Source organism: Cheilinus undulatus, linkage group 15, assembly GCF_018320785.1.
Source record: "Cheilinus undulatus linkage group 15, ASM1832078v1, whole genome shotgun sequence".
Classification (NCBI taxonomy): domain Eukaryota; kingdom Metazoa; phylum Chordata; class Actinopteri; order Labriformes; family Labridae; genus Cheilinus; species Cheilinus undulatus.
The window spans coordinates 17,915,292-17,936,660 of NC_054879.1; the positions used below are offsets into that span (position 1 = coordinate 17,915,292).

General features: G+C 41.0%; 1 protein-coding gene across 2 annotated transcripts in view; it reads right to left on the bottom strand.

The window, feature by feature from the left end:
• The window catches only part of LOC121522614 (TSC22 domain family protein 1-like), a 44,271-nt gene extending 28,932 nt beyond the window's left edge, over nt 1-15,339 (bottom strand). The window contains exons 1-2 of one of the 2 annotated variants that reach the window (XM_041807158.1): nt 15,180-15,339; nt 11,936-14,712 (exon numbers count right to left, since the gene is read on the bottom strand). In XM_041807158.1, the coding sequence (XP_041663092.1) occupies nt 11,936-14,631 (2,696 nt within the window). In that variant the 5' untranslated portion in view covers nt 14,632-14,712; nt 15,180-15,339. Of the gene's footprint in view, nt 1-11,935 lie in introns of both variants that reach the window. The other variant, XM_041807157.1, reaches the window with a different exon arrangement.
• Between the last annotated feature and the right edge of the window lie 6,030 nt (nt 15,340-21,369).

Consider the following 21,369-nt stretch of genomic DNA (forward strand, 5'->3'; position numbering starts at 1 on the left):
TGAAGGGATAAAACAACATAGAAACACAAAGTTCACTACTGTGTAAATGCATTGCAAAGAATTTCAAAATGGGTAAAAGAGGACAGGACTGCATCATGATTGTATAACTGTGCAGGAAAGGCGCAAACTGGTTCATCCTACTACAATAATTCAGGCTGGAAGATTTGGTTGGGTACAAGGTGTCTCCAGATCTCTCAGAAGATGACTCACAAATCAACAAACTCAATGGGAAAGGATCAATGGGAAATCCTCAAGCACCCTTTCAAAACCATGAGCCACCACTTTGGCAAATTCAACAACAGCTCTCATGTGAAATCCAGCCTTGAACTTATGGAAAAATGTCAGGATGTAGGCTCAGGTGACAGAGAGGATGTGACTAAGGAGATGACAAAATCCTCCACCAGTACTGTTGGCCAGGCCTAACAAGGTTATCATGATGAGGGTAGCCCTACTGGGCGGAGTGGTGCCCATCAGAGCACCATCAGAAGCACAGTATAAAGCCCAGGAAAGAAGAAGCAAAGTAGTGATTACTCAGAGCGTATCAACAGAAGCCCAAATACCCCCGAAATAAAGAGGGAGAAGACATGCATAGAGCCAGTATTCAGTGAGACCAGTGAGCAAAGAAGACCAACAGAGGCCATTCTGAAGAATAGACAGAAGGATGCTGATGAATGCACAACCACTGATGTCCTCTTCCCTCTAAGAAAATGAGGTGTGGTAACCTCAGCCGAGAGCTGGTGGACAATGCTCATGAATTATCCGGTACCACAGAAGAAGCCTGTCCCATTTTGGCAGCCAATGAAAAGGATGTGGGATGATGGGGATGTGCACATGGTCATGGACGATACTGCCCCAGCAAAGAAAATTAGGAGCATTAACCTTGGGAAAACAGAAGACGCTTTTCCCTTCTTGACAATGATTCCTCAGAAGACAAAACCTCGCCAGTTAAGATGAGGAGAACAAGTTTGGATGAAGAAGACACGCTTCAGAGCCTGCTGGCTGATGATGTTCTATCAAATGTTTTGAGCTGGTAAGATAAAATGAATAAAGCTTAAAGAGTAAACCTTTGAGTTTGGACCTAAGTTTTTCTATTTTGGGATATCAAAAAACTTTCTTTGTACATCATAGACAAAGAGGGGGTATACGGCATATCCACTCCCCTCTTCCAACTTTCTCCATCAGCCACAACATAATTTTGCTGCTTTTTAGACCTGATCATTAGCCATAATGCTATAAATGTTCATCAGAGACTTATCCTGAGCTACGTGAGTGTAAACAATGATACATGACACATTACTAAACAGCAAACCAGTGTTTTGGCTTTATGGATTAATTCACTTTATTAGGAAAAAAGCAGTTAAATGTGGCCTTCTAGGATTATGCTGTAAGCTGCTTACAAAACTTCATGGGATTGATCGCAGCACAAATCAGGAAGGGCACTTTTGTTGTCGATCACCTGCATGATGAGTGCATACATGAGAGAGAAAGTTATTTGCATCTTTGTTTTAGCCTCAGCAGCAATGCATAAGAGGCAAGAGGTCTCCAGGTAGCAGCCACACTAGTTGAAAACCACTAGAATGCAAGACAGAAATGTTTGGTGCTTTAACTGTGTTTACACCTCCCCAAGATGCAAAACTATGTTCAAATGCAACACTCAAATATTTTTTACTTCATTGTGACAGTTTGTTGTTCTTCTCTTTAAAAATAGGATTATTTTATTAAAATGGCTGTCACAATTAGTTGTAGGATCAAAAATGCTATTTTTTATACAGTATATACAGTTGCAAGAAAAAGTATGTGAACTTCATCTAAGTCACAACAATAGACAAACACAGTCTGCTTAAACTAATACCACACAAAAAATGACATGTTTTCATGTTTTTATTGAACAAAACATGTAAACATTCACAGTGCAGGGTGGAAAAAATATGTGAATCTTTGGATTTAATAACTGGTTGACCCTCCTTTGGCAGCAATAACCTCAACCAGACGTTTGCTGTAGTTGCAGATCAGACCTGCACAACGGTCAGGAGGAATTTTGGACCATTCCTCTTTACAGAACTGTTTCAGTTCAGCAAGATTCTTGGGATGTCTGGTGTGAATCGCTCTCTTGAAGTCATGCCACAGCATTTCAATCGAGTTGAGGTCAGGACTCTGACTTGGCCACTCCAGAAGGCATATTTTCTTCTGTTGAAGCCATTCTGTTGTTGATATATTTCTATGCTTTGGGTCGTTGTCCTGTTGCATCACCCATCCTCTGTTGAGCTTCAGTTGGTGGACAGATGGTCTTAAATTTTCCTGCAAAATGTCTTGATAAAATTGGGAATTCATTTTTCTGTCAATGACAGCAATCCGTCCAGGCCCTGAGGCAGCAAAGCAGCCCCAAACCATGATGGCCCCTCCACCATATTTCACAGTTGGGATGAGGATTTGATGTTGGTGCGCTGTGCCTTTTTATCTCCACACATAGCATTGTGTGTTCCTTCCAAACAACTCAATTTTGGTTTCATCTGTCCACAAAATATTTTGCCAGTAGTGCTGTGGAACATTCAGGTGCTCTTTTGCAAACTTCAAACATGCAGCAATGTTTTTTTTGGACAGCAGTGGCTTCCTCCGTGGTGTCCTCCCATGAACTCCATTCTTGTTTAATGTTTTACTTATTGTAGATTTGTCAACACAAATGTTAGCATGTGCCAGAGATTTCTCTAAGTCTTTATCTGACACTCTAGGATTCTTCTTCACCTCATTGAGCATTCTGCGCTGTGCTCTTGCGGTCATCTTTACAGGACGACCACGCCTAGGGAGAGTAGCAACAGTGCTGAACCTTCTCCATTTGTAGACTGTCTTATCATGGATACATGAACATCAAGGCTTTTAGAGATATTTTTGTAACCCTTTCCAGCTTCATGCAAATCAACAACTCTTGATCGTAGGTCTTCTGAGAGTGCTTTTGTGTGAGGCATGGTTCACATCAGGCAATGCTTCTTGAGAACAGCTAACTCAAAACTGTGTGTTTTTTATAGGGTAGGGCAGCTTTAACCAACACATCCAATCTCATCACATTGATTGGACTCCAGGTTGGCTGACTCCTGGCTCCAATTAGCTCTTAGAGAAGTCATTAGCCTAGGGGTTCACATACTTTTTCCACCCTGCTCTGTGTTTTTACATATTTTGTTCAATAAAAACATGAAAACATATCATTTTTGTGCAGTATTAGTTTAAGCTGACTGTGTTTGTCTATTGCTGTGACTTAGATGAAGATCAGAACACATTTTATGACCAATTTATGCAGAAATCCAAGAGGGTTTACATACTTTTTCTTGCAACTGTAGTCTAGTACATCACAGGCCACAGTTTAGAATCAAAATTAAATTAATTTTGTCATCCAAGATATTGATTTTGTATCGCATTGTATCTAAACTGGTGATTTGCACCACTAGAATTTTTACAGAAATATTTGTCATAGTGCGAATTTGTGTCAAGGCTCTAGTAAACAAATACACCTGCTAAGAAAAACTTTGTTCTTTGTGTGTGTGTGTGTGTGTGTGTATGATTCATGTAAAGCTTAACTGTGTAAAACAATGAAAAATTCTGGCTTTAAAAATATTGATGGATTTTCTGTATAGAATAGCTTTACTACAGTGTAGCCATAGTCAGGAGCTATGATGTGGCTCAATCCGTCCGTCCTTTTTCTGCTCTTGTTGACAGCCCACAGTTACACTTAAAATTAAAATCTTAAAATACTGTTAAGGATAACAGTAACATACCTCTTTAATCTGACTACTGAATCACCATGTCCATTTGTTATTATTAACAACAGATAATCCATCTTTAATGCATTCTGTTTTCTGAACAAGTTTTCTTGCTTGATTGTGTAATTACATCATATATGATGATTTATTATAATGAAGCATTGAATAAAATTTTGGCTTTGTGGGGCACTGGTTTAGCGTAGCAGTTGAAGCATTTGCCCCATCTATAGGCTGCAGTCCTTTGCAGCAAGTCCCATCCTTGACCCTTAGTTGCAGATCTACACACCCTCCACCAAAACATTGGGTCTCTTTACAGCCTCGGTAAAAAGGGGTGGAAAAAATACTGTTGCCTTTATGTAAAACCCATCATCTACCAATAACAGTAAATATCTGACAATCAAAAGTGTTCTGTTCAACAAGCCATTGTTCATACAAAATAACAGTACTGATGGAGACAGCTGAACGCCACAACGGCAGGTTTATCAGAGTCGGAGCAGTGTTACACAGTTCTGCTCAGTCTGGTTCCATCTGCTCCAGTCTGCTGTGTATTCAGTGGTTTGAACAAGCTTCAGCAGACCTGACTAAGTTGGTTTGGTCAGGTTAGGTCACTTCCTCTATGTAGTAAATTTTGGCAATCTCGTTGATCTCCACACAATGAGCAATGGGCACAGCACCCTCTGGCTCCCTGCACAGCCAGGGGGCAGATTATATTCAAAACAGACAGCAGCCGAGACAACCATGCTGCCAACCAGCCCACATTCCCCTGAGCCCTCACACACAAACACATACACTCACACACAACCCTCCCCAAACGCACAACGCCCCATTCATTTGAATCCAATTTATGCATTGGCATAGTTACAGATTCATTGAAAAGTTGCCACCCATCGTCAGACAAAAAGTTCTACTTTGCTAAAATTTTACTGCAACATATCATTACTAGAAATCTGTTGTCCCTTGTTGTTGTCCTTGATGTCCCAGACATGAATGATAGCTGAATGAACACACAAACACCAAACATTGTGCAGCCACCTCTGTTTTGTTTGATGGAAACCAAAGGCAGAGATTTTCTGAGTTTCTTGACTTATCTAAAAAATAAGTCTGTATGATCAGTTGTCAGAGGACAGATCACTGTGCATGCAGAATGTGTTCCCTACATGTTAAAACATAAAGATTACAGGTGACACTGCTGTCACAGATATACTGGCATGCACTGCAGGCATACACCCAGATCACCCAGATCTTAAGTGACAGTATCCCCACTATCTGCAGCACCTCTGTCCTGTGGTTGTTAATGCTTTCGCCACATATACAGCATGTTAATGGCAAGCATGCGTCCCTGACAACTTATTTTACAGCTGTATGTGTGAGCTGCAGTGTCTAAGTCCCTTGCTTTTGTTTAACTCACAGTCTGACAAAACTTAAGGGAACTTTGAACAGTGTTATGAATAGTTTTTGACACCATGCAACACAACAACAAGCAACAAGTTTATCTGTAAACATTTCAAAGAAACGAACTGCTCCTTGAAAAGAGAAAACAAGCATCTTTTATCTCCAACATTCCTCCTCTTCAATGTGGGTCACAGTTACACTCGATACAGTGTGAAATAAAAGGAGGGGATTTGGATTTGTAATCTGCAAATGACTTGAATCCCCAAGTAAGAAAATAAATGTTACTGTTTCATTGATAATGTATTAATGTGGGATGCAGATGGCCTAGTGGTTAGGTCACACCCCATGAAAGCTGATGGCCTGCAGCCTACTTCCTGCACGTCCCACCCCTAATCCCTTACCCCTATTTCCAACTCCATCTCTGTACTCTCTAAAGAAAGGCAGAAAAAGCATAAAAATATAAATCTGAAAAAATTAAAATGAAATAGAAATGAATTGAAAAAAAACCCTGAAAGTTAACTAATTTGCATTTAGAACAAGCCTGACATGCCAAAATATTTCACATTCATCTGGGAAAGGCAGGAATTTTTAGAAAATTCCTGGAAGGTGACTAGACAAACGTTCTGTCGGTCACATTCATCACACACTAATCAGAGCAAGAAAACGTGATGTAGCTCACACGCACACCTCTGCAACAAATCTAACGGTATATGCTACCGTAGTTTAGAAACCGTGGATTATGATTTGGATTAAACGCCGTGACTGGTTGGAAGAAGAGCAAAAACGTCTTCTCTGCCACGAGGAGCCTACAGTGTGGCTCTTTGCTCGATTATGTATTTAGACCCACATTACACCCTCACACTACACTCTGAACAGTGTCTGGTTTGCCACAAACGTTGCAGATGAGAGCTTTACCAGATGAATTTGCCTGATGACAGAAATGGAGACTGGGCAATCCATTGGCTTTGAATTCAGAACCATTCTTGTTTTAATTTTGTACTGTCCTAAATTTAGGTTATCTACTTAATTTTTGGATATGAACCAGTTTTTATTTTAAAAGAAAATAATAAACTTCTGGTAGATTAAGGACTATGACATGATCTGAACCCTTGAAAACGAAATGTGTCATGGACTGAAAAGAACCCATGGCTGATTCTGTCAGATGATGATGATTTTTATCATGTGCTTTACAAAAATTTAAACTGAAATACTATTGTGAGTTTTACCTTCATCCCTTAGCCTAAACAACGAAAGACTGTAGGACTTCTGCCACACATCTAAAACATTTGATTGTATTAACTTATATTCCTCACAGCAGAAAACCTGCCTGTTTTCAAATTAAACTATTAACATTTTGTCTGTACCATTGATCATGTGATACCATGTTTTAGAGTTCTATCAGGAATAGCCTAATAACCCCAACAGTCAATAATCAGCAGGCTGTCGTCACATGCTCAGACCACCCACCATCCTGACCTAACCTATTAAGACTTGTCAGGTCAGATACAGCAAATGGACAATTGACATCCTCACCAATTCAAACTCTCACTCACACACATAAGATACCCTGATGTCAGTCAGATATGACTTGGTTAGAGATTTATAAGGGCAGAGTAAACCCAGACACTGAAATATAAAAAACTATCTTACAGGAGCCACACAGCCTACCATAGTAGGGATGCACAATATTAAATTGCTGCCGACATCCAATATGTTGATATTTGAAAATTCATTTTAACTGATAGCAATATCAATATAGATGTAAATGTAGTTCAGACCTAAAACCTCTGTCATTAAAGTCTGAGGGTTAACAAATAAACAAAAATAGAACTTTATTCTGTAGAACACACTTTAAAGTTCAAGAAATGAGGATGGATAAAGAGAGAGACTTAGCTTAGCTGATCTATCAGTTGTAAATAGCTAAGAAATGTTCATATTTGCTGATACAGAAAATGTACTTTTTAAGCTAATGTTAGCTGATACTGGTATCAGGCAATAATATTGTGCATCCCTATACCACAGGCATAACAACTACTCATTAGTCACACACACACTCCAGTCAGAATAGGCTTGAAGCAATGAGGTAACAAACAAATGAGCTTTTATGAGAGGAGCTGGCTGTATCGCAAATATATATACAAAGGGAAAAGGTCCTGTTGCTCAGGAATTCTTGTACAATAAAAAAAGTTATGATCTCTTATTCTTATGCCTCTTTGCATAAAATGACATTTTCTTTGAAGAAAATGAGCCTTATTACCAGGCTTGCTTTGGTGTGCTTTTACAATTACACACAAAAGAAAACCTGAAATTTTCCCATAACCTTTGGGGTAAGCTGAATGTGGGACTGACCAATAATCCAATGCAAAATTTCAGGAAGAATTCAAGTAGTGCTCAGTAACCATCATCATAACGTTGGACACAGTGGCTTTGTCCTAATGAAGCGAAGTCACAACATGTGCAAAGTTCCATTCACTTCATGTGTTTATCCGCCAGGGCTGGAAAATCTGAACTCAAGTAAATCACTCCAGGGATCTTCAGAGGACAAGCCTAGTAGATTTAAGCTATCTACTACCATCCATTTTGGGCTTTCCACAGCAACAAAGCAGCAATCCTCTCAATGTAGTCAAGCTCAGCCATGTTTGCTGACAACTGACTAAAATACCAGATGTGGAAGAAGGAAGCCCTCCTCTATCACGACTTTAGGGCACCTACGTACACACAATTTGACGTGCCAGTGAAGCAAGTTATTCCCATGAATCAAAAAAAAAAAAAAAATCAAGCAACTCCCTATATTTGCCCATTCAGATATGCACATTCTTGTCTGGTGTGAACACGAAAGTAGACTCCCTTCTCCCATATAATTCAAATAGATTCATGCATCATGTTATGTCATCCTAGTATATACATTAGGCCTGACCTACTGAAAGAACAGTTAATGCTCAATTGATCTGATACTGTGTTGATTATGATATAGAATGATTTATTGCCTGTGCTTGATGAAATATACATATTATGAGGAACTTGAAAATTACTGCATGTCAAATAGCGAATGCAATATTGGAGAAAATAATCACCATTAGGTTATTTTCCCAAATCATTCAGGGCTAAGTCAAAACTAAGCAGGCCGCGTGGACTTACAGACTGCTTAGCAGCCTCTGAGTGAAGACAACCATCCAGACAGACAGACGCTAGTTTTATGACAATGAATACAGTACAGAGTTGTTTCAAAACTGTTCCAACCAGGGCTCTGACTCTGGGGACTAAGGGACACTGCACTTTCAGATAGCGGCAAGAGAGCTATGAGAAGCAAGACAATTGCAAGAGGGAGCTCTGGCATCACAAAGCACAAACCTCTGCAAGCCAAGGGGTCACAATGGTATCAAAACTTTGGGTACAAGGGGCAAAATTCAACAAGAAATCCACCTTGGTGCTCCAGGAATCCCATACATAAAAATCTTTGTATTCACTCCTGGCCCACTCTTTGGTACACTTTCTTACACTAATGATAAAATAAATATAGAAAAACAAGGGAAAAACATCAGGACTGGAGATGTGTGCAATCAGCTAACTAACAAATTTAAAGTCACCCTCAACAGCCATCAACACAATTACAAGTTGGTTCAGATAATTACTACAGTTCTGTAAGTGTGGGCCCAGAATGACGGTTAAATGTTGTATCAAGCTGTAACCAGGATAGAGCTGAAAGGTAGATTTAAAGCAATCCACCAGCTAAAATATATTCTGTACAGGCCAAAATAATAAACTGTGTTTTTGTACACACATTTCTGCTAATACAGACACCAGTATTGGGTATGGGTACAAAGACCAAGCACAAGCACTTGTACTCTTACACATGAAACATTGCAGATACAGCAGCTGGTATCATTTTGTTATTCTGCCTCACATTATTTAAGCAGGTAGGCTAAACTGGAGCCATGTCTGCAGTTTGGTGACATTTAAACATAGATAAGAATGCCAAAAGTAGAACACACTCCAAAATATGCACTCTGGACATCTGATGACAATAAAACCACCCCAAGTTTCAAAACATTTCCAAGAACTCTAAAAGATATCATTAAGTATTCATATTGTACTCTGTGAGTAGGGATGTGAATCTCTCTTTATAAAAATTATCTGATTTACCGCTTGATTCACAGGCAAGGTTTAGATTCACTGACCATTATATCATATCTTACAAATGACTCAGTTCAATACAATTTGGTTCGGATGTTATATTTTTTTCTTGAATTGGTATCCTGAGTGAATGCTATCTGTTTTATATTGTATCAGTAGGCTCAGATGAGTTGATTATGCCACCAAATCAATCACTGTTAACAACACTTTTCAGCTGTGAGCCCCAGGAATAAAATGGGCTGTGGATACCATAACTGAAGACTTGACAACAAAAAACTTTCAATATTCCGGTTTGTTTGTGACGCTTGCTAGTGGGAGTGGGAATCACAGGGTACCTCACGATACGATACCCGATACATGGTCCACAATACAGATATTATCACAATACAGCGATACTGCGATAATCGGTACATTGCAAGAAAAAGGTATAACAATACATCACAAAGTATTCCTAACTAGAGAAAACAAAATCGTTGTAAAATGGTCAAGTGCAGCATTTGATTTACACATGATTCGTGTCTGGGCTTTGTAAGTATTCATGAGTAAGTTGTACATTTGCAGCTACTTTCTTTCCATGGTATCTATCAAGACTGAGAGCGACAAAGTCATCTCCCGCACCAGGCACAAGGGGTGTCTAAGGGTATGTGTTCTGCATCTTTTAGACAATAAAATCTAAAAAGTCAGTCAACTGTGTGCATGTCTGAGTCAAGGAATTTGATGGGGTGCAGATGGCCTAGCGGTTAGGTTGCACCCCATGTACAGATGCAGCCTGGATTTAAGTCCAACCTGAGGCTCCTTTCCTGCATGTGTCTCCTCCTCTCTTTCATCCCCTGTTCCGACTCTATCCACTGTCCTATATCGCTAAATAAAGGGATAAAAACACCCAAAATATATGAAGAAAAAACTTTGATATTCCATGGTGTGACAGTGACGGAGGCACAGAGAGACAAAGAAGAGGTCCTAATCATACAGATTCAACTGGTTGTAGAAAAAGCTTTACGCCTTAAAAATCTGTTTTCCAGCACTAGGGATGGTGTTGACAAGTAATATTTTATTGTGGGTCAAGTCACAAAATGTGTTGTAAAAAATTAAAAGGGAATGTCCTTGTATAATCTGGATCATAATAGCTTTCCTGAACATCATTACACCACTGAGTGAATGCTGGCACTTTAAATAAACACATTAGCTTTTATGATCTTATGCATGCAGGTCAGTTAGGAAACATATTTTTAATAATATAGGTTCAGATGTTAAAGTTGTACTGTACTTAATTACAAAATAGCTAATTTCTCAAGGAACAAAACTTGATTGGCTACCCATTCAATTTCCATGGGACCCACTAAGATCACCACCTGTGTGGCAGCAGGTAAATTAAAGAAAAATGAAGCATGAGTCTAACTCACCATGACAGTTTTCTCATTTATTACAGTCTTTGGTTTCCCCCAAGTGCTACTTATCATCAAAGACAATAATCCACCTTATCCCCATAGAATCCACATTCCTTGGAGTTAAATGTCATGTGATAACAGTGGCCATCCTTGATTATCCATCTAACTGGACTTTGAAGACAGACTGAAACTAAACAATCATTACATTTATTTTACATTTAAATCTCCTCTAATTTAAACTGGTCTGGTAATCAGATATTTTTCAGTTTTTTTTAATCAGTTATGAAAAATAACTACTGCAGAAGAGGTGATAACATCTTAGGATGTCAGGAAAAACAACAAAGGACAATAAGAGTAACCAAATGTAAACAATTTCCTGTTGCTGCTGCGAGGTGAAATCCCTAGTGCCCCCAAAATAAGATTTTAAAACTCATTATACAACATTCCTCTGGACTTTCTGCTGGTTAACAACATAAAGCTGTCACTGGCTGCTACCAGCAAACTGTTGAAAGAAAGGAGAACTAGACTGAGATTTTGAAATGTCAAAGAGCTTAGTGATGTAAAGGGACAATTGGGCTATTGCTATCATGTCAGCAAGAACATTTACTTCTTAAATGTGTAGGCTGTTTTCAAGCCCTGCCTTAAAAGGAAGAATACAAACAAAAAATAGAAGTTATGAATTGACTGATCTGTTAAATAGGACCATTTTGTTCACTACAATCACATTTGCATTTCCCACCTATTTATAATGCTAATTACACTTCCATACAACCTCTGCCTTTTTGTCGCATTTAAGTAACAAATATGCCAAGTGCGTATCAAGAAAACTGTGCTCCTGGCAGAAATTGTGCCCTGTACGTCAGTCTGAATTTAACCATGGAATCAGGGTAGGTAAAATGTTGATTCGCTGCAGTCAATTGATAAAGATGAGAGACGTCACATTCAGCTGAGCCCTGCACTGTGTATCACTGACAGAGGGCAGGCAGACTGTGGCAGCCAGGCCCCTGTCTGCTGGTTATCTAGGAAACAATAACATTTTTCTCCACTCACAGCTAATGCAGTAATCAGTGAAATGACCCCGCTCAAACAGACTCTGAATGTTGAGTTTACTACAAAGACCCATTTAACAGGAGTAATCTACTTTGAGATGGCTGAGAGACTTGTGTTAAAAAGTTTTTCCATTGTGCCTGGGTTTAACACATTTACAGTTTGGTTGTAACATTTCATATTATTTGAACAGGACACAAGTAAGTAAAAAGAATCTCTTACCCATCTTCCTCTCCATCAACAGCCTTGAGACCAGATGAAGCAGTTAAGGCACTGGCGGTAGCAGCGTTGCCCTCCGCTTCTTGACCCTGGCCGGTGCTGGATCCAGTTCCAGCCTCCCCTCCTGAGAGCTTGGGCAGCCCCAACAAAGCTGACTGGTGCTGAAGGAGCAACCTCTGGGCATCCTGCAGCTGAGTTGTGGTGAAGGTGGGCAGACTAGCATAGAGGGCACTAGCCTGGGCAGCATGAGCCAGGGCCTGGGCACTGTTGGGGTCCTGGGACAAGCTGACACAAGATGGTTGGCTGTGAGGAACACTCTGAGGGGGGATTCTACTACCATTTCCAGTGTTTTGGGTTTGGGGATCATTCTGAGAGTTGGGGGGGAGAACACTTGATGCTGACACTTGACTCTGGTGGACTGTTGTAGGCAGCTGGGTGCCCATGCCCAGATTTTGATTTTGGGGTGGGAGTGACTGCGGTTTCTGCTGCTGGATATCTAGTTGGCCAGGGTGACTCTGGGGCTGTTGGCCAAGACCAGGTACTCCAACTGGAGATGGCATACTGGAACTTGGGGCCTGAAGGGAAGTGGGCTGCTGGGGCTGGGTGTGAACGAGTGCCTGTGTTTGCTGCAGTCCCCCTACCATGTGACATGCTCCATTGCCAGGCCCAGGGGGTGCTGATCCAGCTTGGTTGGACAAAGACAGAGAAGCAGCAGCCTGGGGCATACCTTGGTGAGCCTGGGTGTACTCCGTTTGCCTCACTTGCACTGGAGCAGCTTGGGGGGTAGCAGTTGGTTGCTGCGGCATGGAGGCATAGCCCATCTTCTGTTGCTGAACACCCACTACGCCTTGTGTAGAGCCTGTTGATTGATTAGCAACTGCCTGGGCATAGGTGAGCTGCTGCTGGTGTACAGCAGGTGCACAGAGCCCGAGTGTTGTCTGGTGGCCTGACATGGGAGCAGGCTGATTAACATTTGTGGGTGCGGAGGGGGCCACAGTAGTCTTAACATGAGAATGGGTAATATCCTGCAAGTGCATGTGAGGTTGGGTTTGAGACACTCCCATGCTTAAGCCACTGGGGAGGATTCCTTGAAAACCCTGAGGAGGGGGTGCATAATCCTGGGCATTTTGGGGTCCCCCAGCTTCTCCACTGCACACACTCTCCGTATAATGGCTCAATGTACTCATAGTGCTACTCACAGAACTACCACTTGTGCTTTCCCTCTCCGAGGCCCCTGCAAAGCTCTCAGAGACAAAGTGACGCATGCTGAGAGCCCCAGTATCAGATGCAGAGGAGCTGGGAGCAGAGGCAGGGATCTCCTTGTCATAAAATTCAGTGCAAGTCCATCTGCCCTTTTTAAAGGGCTCAGAGCTAGAGTCCAGCTTCACCACCCTGAAGCGAGAACTGGTGGTAGCCACTACAGGGGCTGTAGGGAGGGCGGGCTGTGCAGGAGTAGATGGTATAGGTGCTGCGGCCACAGCTGTGACAGGGACACTCACTGACTGCAGCACAACAGATCCAACTCTACCTTGGATCCCACTGGAGAGTCCCATCCCTCCAGAGGCACTGACAGCAGCAACACCAGCATTGGTTGTGGTTGTCATGGAGAGGTTTGAGTTCATGTTTTGCTGTTGCTGGATAATGCTGACATTAGTACTAATAAGGTTACCCACAGCTGTAACAGCACTACTCCCCCCACTGCTGCTTATCACATTGGGAGGAAAGCCACCACTGCTACTGCTAGCACTCATGCTGATCCCCCCTTTCACAGGCACGTTGGCAGAGCTCACCCTATTCGCATTACTAACACTGTTGGTCTGGGGATTAACTATGCTAACTGTAGTGCCTGTAGCAGAGTCGTGCATTCCAGGGACAGATCCCGGGGCCACAACCCCCACAGACTGGGCAATAATACTTGGAGGGGCAACCTGGGAAACATTCTCTTGAACCCCCACATTAGAAGGCATTTTCGGGGTGACACAAGGTAACGCTCCTGAAGCCAGGGCCGATGGGGTGCTCCCGGATCCAGAGGACAGCGGGTAAACATGTGTATGATTAGGATGATGATGATGTTGATGGTTCACAGTCCCATTAACCATAGCTCCACTGTGGTGTTGAACCTGGTTTAGGGCATGAGGGTGTGAAGGCTGGTTTGGAGAGACAGCTCCAGGGGTCTCTGCATCATGAAAATTATTCAGCGTCTCTTCTGAAGAGCTTCTCTCTGCACCCACTATGTCATTAGCTCGAGACAGGGAAACATCCAAGATTTCAGAGGAGGAGAGATCCTCTGTGTGGGACTCATCCAGGTCATCATAGCTTTCTGTATCTTCAGCGATGCTGTTGTTGGTACTCACAGATATTTGTGCTGGAGTCACACTTGTGATCTGGAAACCACTCTTCTTTTTAATTTGAGCTCCAGATGACTGTGTTGCCTGGGGCTGGGAAAGCAAATTCAGGCTGTGGGGTGGAATATGATGGGGACCAGGGGAGGAAGAACCAGCAGGAGGTTGGCACTGTATCAACAGGGAAGGTTGATAATCATCAGCAGGGACGTGGCTGTTATCGACCACCGGGTTTGCCGGCGTGGACAACGAGGAGCCGCTCCCACTGCCTGTGTTGCTACCCCTTCTGTGGAAGACAGCCGGATGCGCCATCTTTCTAACACTGCCAGAGTCTCCTGCAGGGTCCGGATGATGCATTTCGAGAGAGTCCGGGGAGTAGTTGGTCTCTGACAGTATGCAATAAGCTTGCAGTTCGTTAGCGGCGCCGTCTTGACAAAACTACGATCAACAGACAACACGATCAAAATAAATATCTTCACCAAGCGAGGGCTATTCTCAAACGTCAGGCAAAGTTATGCCAGTATTAACAGCCTCTCGTACAAGATTCAGCGTATTCTGATGACAGTTAGCGAGGCAACAGAAGCTAGTGGCCGCTTTCTGATGGCTAGCGAGTTGTCGTCAGCTGATGCCCGTTGTAATTCACCGGCTAACTACCAACGTTATCCATTAATGCTCCAGTTAAGCACAAGGTAGTTTGCTTTCGTGCTCTGTGGATTTTGTAACGGCCACTTGTCTTAAAAGCAGGAATAACTGCAGTATATATTAGCGTTACAGAAGATGCTAGCCTAAAAGAGGAGTAACGTCGGCTAGCTAGCTGCCAGTCTCCATCACCGGCTAGCTAAACACAGACTATAGTCGTTTAGCTGCTGGATTTGCTCAAATGAAAGAAAATCAAAACAAGCAACCTTATATCCAGTGTGCAATCAGTGATGTGAGATCGAATACGATTTTATAGCTGCGCACGAAGGTTTAATCCATTCCGCGGAATCCTCCTTTAGGTCTTGGTTTTGCTGTATCACTGGTCCTCCCCAGCGGTAGCGTTGTTCAGTATGTAGCCTCCTGCACTGCTTCTGTGGCTCAGTGCTGTGACGAGGCTGAAGGGGAGGGGTGCTCGGTAATATGGCGTCCGCGCATGGTCTGTGTTGCCAGACATAAAGCAGTCTGGGAGAGGCGGTGACGAGCCCAATATCAACACACACGGAAAGTGCCGGAAAGTGCCGAGTACTGGGCGCTACCTCGAAAACCTTAAAGAAGAATGATATATTTTTACAGGATGCGAGATATGATGCTTACAGATTTAAACATATTATTATATCATAAAGTGCAACAGCTGCGCATTGAATTGCCTGCTGTAATTATTATTAGACCATCTCTTCAGCCTACATCAAGATTATGATTGTTATAGATGTCTTAAAAAACAAGTGTTGCTTCATATGCATGTTGATATTACCACTCTAAGAGTTAAAAAAAAAAAGAAGTCAGTCTCTTTTGTTCTGTCTCTACCTGTCTGTCTTTCTCTCTGCTCCACTTTTAGGGTCAAGTTCATTTTTGGCAAATTTCAAGATTCTGCCTCTGCTTGGAGTTTCTGCCTGTTAAATCAAGTTTTTTTTATTGTCATTGTTTCCAATTGCACCACCACTGGTGAGTTAAATTAGTCTCAGTCATAATATTACAAAGTATCTAGACACTGACATTGGCTTTTCAGAGTTGTCAAGATTAATTGAGATAAAACTCTACAATTAGAGCACAAATTTTTGCTCTGAATCGCAATTAATTGCATAATTAGTAGTCTCTTTTAGCACTTTGGTTAAGCCACCGCAGCAACTCTGCAGCTCGAGTGATGTTAAATATGTCTAATTTCTCTTTTTTTTTTTTTTTTTTAACAGACAGCTCACTGGACAACTCAAATGTGCCCATTGGCCTATTATATCCTTTTCAATCCATTGCAATGTCTTTTTTTGCATGGTTAAGTTCATGTTAAAAATTATTTATCTACCTAGAAAAACAAGTCTTTATCCAAACAGAAAGTTTGGTGTATCTGTGCAACTACTATTGGTGATTGTATTCTTCATATGATTTGATATCATCCATAACTGATGACCATGATGGTTTATAATGATGATGATTGTATCTTTGATCTTATGTATTGTGCCATCCATGTAAAGTCTTTCAAAATCATCATAGATTATGAAGGAATATAAATCTACCCATAAGTAAACAATGCAAAATAGTGCAGTCATTTCATCCAAAAGTTTTAAATAAACAATCTAACAAGTTCCAACCTCTGAGCAAAACATCAACATCACAACACCGAAACAAAGGTAGAAAGAAAGCTGCTAGATCTCTCTGCAGACACAGATGCGAACCACACTGAAGGATTATTCTACACACAGGTACTGTTTTGGGCCTCCCTCTCTCTGTCTCTGTCGCTCTCTGTCTCTCTCTCGATGTGTGTGAGAGAGTGAGAGAGTGAGAGAAAATGTTTTGTATATTTGTATGTACTCTCTGGGTCAATGAACCCTGCTGTTAAACCATCCAACCATCTCCATCTTCTGTGTTCCGGTCTTTTCTGTTTATCTCAGATCCTTTTCTAAGTCCAAACCTTTTCAGGGAATATTTTCTCTATAATATTCCTCCTCTTCTTTCTCCCAGTCAGTCAAAAAAAACATTTGCAGCTTTCATCTGGGGTTTCATATTAGTGCCATTACAATCTAGCAACCACATTAAAAATTCCAAGGTTTAATCATTCAGTTATGAGAATTACATCATGGACCATCTTAATATGTACAGTGTCATGAGTAAGTTATTTTTGGTCTAAGAGTTATATAAATAAAACTGTTATGGCCTGACACAAATACAGTTTTATATATAACCTCTGACTGATCTGCTCCAATTTGGCAGGATCCATATGCATAAAAGCGCAGCTGAAGTTCTCCATATTTGTATAAAATGTACTCAGGCAAAACAATGTAACTCTGGCAAAAGCTGAATTAGTTCAGGTGTTGTATTTATTAATTCTGTGGTTATTTAACAGCTTTAGCTGTTCAAAGTAACTGTGATTTTGGGAATTATTGTAAAAGCCTTAACAGAAAAGAAGCAGAGAGGGAAGAGAACGAAAAAGTGTGGGGAGGATCTGAGGTCAGAAACAGAGTTTAAGGACATGCAGAATTGTGGTTTGTGAAGGGGCAGGGGTGCAAGAGAGGAAGAAGAGAGAAGTAATGATTGACTGTCAGGCAAGCAGACAGGCTATTTCCATCGATACAAATGATAGAGGACGAGAGACAGCAGGAGCCTAGTGCAGTGTAAGCGTCTGGTGCTGTCAGCAGCTTTAAATCACACTGGCACTCCACAACAAAAAACACACAGCACTATTGTGCTGCTCGCCCAATGAACAATTTAAACTCAGGACTCCGTATTCATTTTTCTAACACTGTTCCATTTTGAGAGAAGGCAGTAATTCCTGATGTAAAAGATTTTAAAAGATTCAAACATACCTAGTTTTGCAAAAGTAGAAGTATTTGAAATTTAATTCATGAACAGCTGGGAAGTGGGTGGTGGCTTTTGCACATAGGTAAGTCAGGTGGCTAACATAAACAGTTCAATCCCCAGATGTTTTTTCCAATCTTTCGGCAAGACCCTTAACACACGAAAAGCCCTTTTTTTATTATGTTCAGCAAGAAGCTACAGTCAGTCAGACAATGACACTACTGATTACAGGATTCAGTATTCTTTTATACATGGTTTCCAAATTAATAGTTGAAGGTCTGCTATTTATGTTTTTCAAATTACATTTTCAGATAGGAACTTTTCAAGTTGTGGGGACACATTTATTCATCAAAATCACTGACAAGTTTCCCAGACAGGATTTGTCCTTATTATTGTCCCGTTCAATTTTGATTCAACAAAGCAGATCATCACAATTTCTCACAGACTCTTCTCACAGAATTCTCAGCATAAAGTAAGGACACGTTAAGCAGATGTGAACCAAATTTGTCACATTAATCTCAGTTTGCATATCGATAAAACGTTTCTTTAAACAATGTGAGTCATGGTTTGGCGATCATACCGATGAGTATTCTTTATTTAATCTTAGCCCAGAAAGGAAGGATATTTGTGTTTGGTCGTCATAACTATGCTTCTTTGCAGTATATCTCATACCATTAGAAAGCCTGTTTGTTTCCCTTTCAAATGGTACCACATTTGTAAGGAGCATGCGTTTGTGGGATGAGCAGAAGAGCTGAGTGTGTGGACTGCCCCAATGAAAAACATGCCAAAACTTCTCTGCAAAATAGTTTATTTTCCTGTTGCTATTGACCCTTGTTTTGAGCTTCTGGTACCCCCAGGTTCTCACATCAGGATCCTGATTGGTGCTGGTGTCAGCAACACATGCACTGGAACCTGAACTTGTGGAGGAAAGTTACATTCAGCGATAAGTACAGATTCTACCTACCACAGTTGGATCATAGGGTCAAAGTGTGGAGAAAACACGAAGAACATACTGATTGTTGCAACAGTAGAGGAGCATCTTTTGGTGGAGGCAGTGTGATGTTGTGGGGCGGCATGACCCTCACTGGAAAAAACAAGACTCGTCATCATTGGAGGCAATCTTCAGGTAGAGAGATACTGAGATGAGATTCTGCAGCCAGTCTTGTATTGAACTCTATCCTCCAAGGTGACAACGTTGGCCCCTACAGAGTGGTGTTTATCATGCCATTACACAGCAGTGTGTGACCAGGCTGGTAAGCAGGATGACGAGGATATGCAAGGCTGTCGAGACTGTGTTTGGTTCCTCCACACACTACTGAGGCTGCTGTTTGTTAAATGAATAAATTGTTAAATTGCCGATATGTGTTGTTTCTTCAGACTACAATCATCCTGTCCACTAAACACCAAAACAAAAGTCAACGGCAGAATAAGCTGGCAATTTTTCATATTTTCCATGGGTGCAACCCACACACTCAGCTCTGCTGCTCATCCCACAAATGCATGTTCCTTCCAATTTTCTGTACTTTTGTGCTATGATTGTATTTACTTCCTGTAGGTAATATGATGCAGAAAATATCCATAAATCATCATAGTTATGCAGATGATACTCAATCATACTTACCAGTGAGGTCAAATGAAACCAAACTGTTAACTAAACTTTAAGCATACCTTTTCCAAAAAAACATTGGGAAAAATCTCAGTCTATTCTAATGTTGATTTATGATAATTAGATCCCATTATATTGGAGATGTGAGACAAAGCTGCAATGTGCATTTCAGACTATTAGAGAAATACATAGGTGCATTAGCATTAGCTGCTGATTGGCTACTAATTACAAACCCCTGCATTATATACAGCTAGCCTTTTATTTTTGAAAACATTTATTAAATGTTCATTGTTTTCGCATGATAGGATTCAAAATCAAACTTTTCATGCAACAAACTGTATTCTTTATTGCAGTGTTAGTTCTTTATCTTTAAAAAGACTGGTGATTATGAGGTATCCAATTGCCAGACAGTGAAAGTACAGTGATGCACTAGTTGGGCTTGTGTGGTGGTTTTTGACCTTGACCTTGTACCTCCAAAATATAATTAGTTCACCCTTGATCCAGAGTGAACATTTGTGCAAAATTCGAGAAGAATTCCCAGAAGTATTTATGAGACATCATACTCACAAGCAAGGGATGGACATGAGGCCCATAACCCTGACTTTTGACCTATGACCTTCAGAATCCAATTAGTTCATCCTTGAATCAAAGTGGGCATCTGTATGAAGTTTAAAGAAAATCTCTCAAAGCCATCAAAGTGTTCTGGATGGATCTTTCTGTCCCTGGTTATAGATGGTGCAGGGGCATAAAAAGAGCATGCATATTTAAACAGTAATTTATTAATTAGACATCTCCCTGGGTTATCCAGCAACATGGCCTTGTTTGTGCAACTTATTATGATTACTGCCTTTAAATTAAAAGTAATTGCCCAGTTTTGTGCAAAAAAAGGCTAATCTATCAGGGCAGCAAGGTGATGACAGTGATTAAAACCATCCGTGAATTCTTGAAACAACACAGCCCTTTGCCATGGATAGGACAGGGTTCTGCCCAGTGATGCGGGGCAGGGTGTCTGTGTCTCTGTCTGGGGCTTGTGTCCACTGAGCCTCCCTGCTCTGTATGAAAGCCCGAATAGATGCTGGCTTTATTTTTACTGGACAGCGTTCCCGGCTGAAAATCACAGGGTGTGCTTTTAGCTGTATAAATACTCAGGCCCACCACATTCATTCATGAGTTTTTATCCCACACACACCGTAGTCCAAAATGAACTTGGCACAGCAACTCTAATACAGTAATGAGGACAGAAGAAACAATACGAAAAACAGAATTATTATCTTCCAACATGAAATGCATGCTGAACTGACTGTTGGATTAAAAAAAAAGCATGCTTTTCATTTGTGCAATCCATTACCATTTTTCTATGTAGATTGCTGACCTTTTTGTTGTGGCAGATTTACAGCTGACAGAAATGTTAAAATAGTCTATATATGCTGCACTGAGTCCAAAGAGCAATTAACTTCTAAGCTGAATGGTGAAATGTTTGCGTTGAATGTCACATTGGAATCAAACAGTAATTAATGTACCAGCCAACTCATAATCTTTCAGTGTATGTTTTTGTCCTCAATATGAATGAGAGCAGAGCCTCAGGACAGTTTCTTTCACACATACTGTATATAACATTTGAAGACTTAGTTTTTATATATAGTCTGATTACCTCATTTTTGAAACTGAGGTAATAAGCTAGACTACTATAACACCACAAGGCAGTGACTCTATCCCCCATGTTTGCACTGAAATCATACAGCAGAATGTATACATCAAATGTTCATGTGTGCTGGACAAGAATTAGAAATTAAGGCTAGTACTAAAAATCTTGAAGTTTGGTTGGCTTTAAAAGCTATACAGTCTGCACAATGGATTAATCACAGTGGTAACCTGAGATCTCTACACCTGACTCATAATGACTCATGACTAAAAGGGAAACTTGAGATCAGCTGTTAGAAATACTATAGGTGAAAGGGACGGGACAGAAGGCTTGAATTTAGACTTAAATCTTTACAGAAATG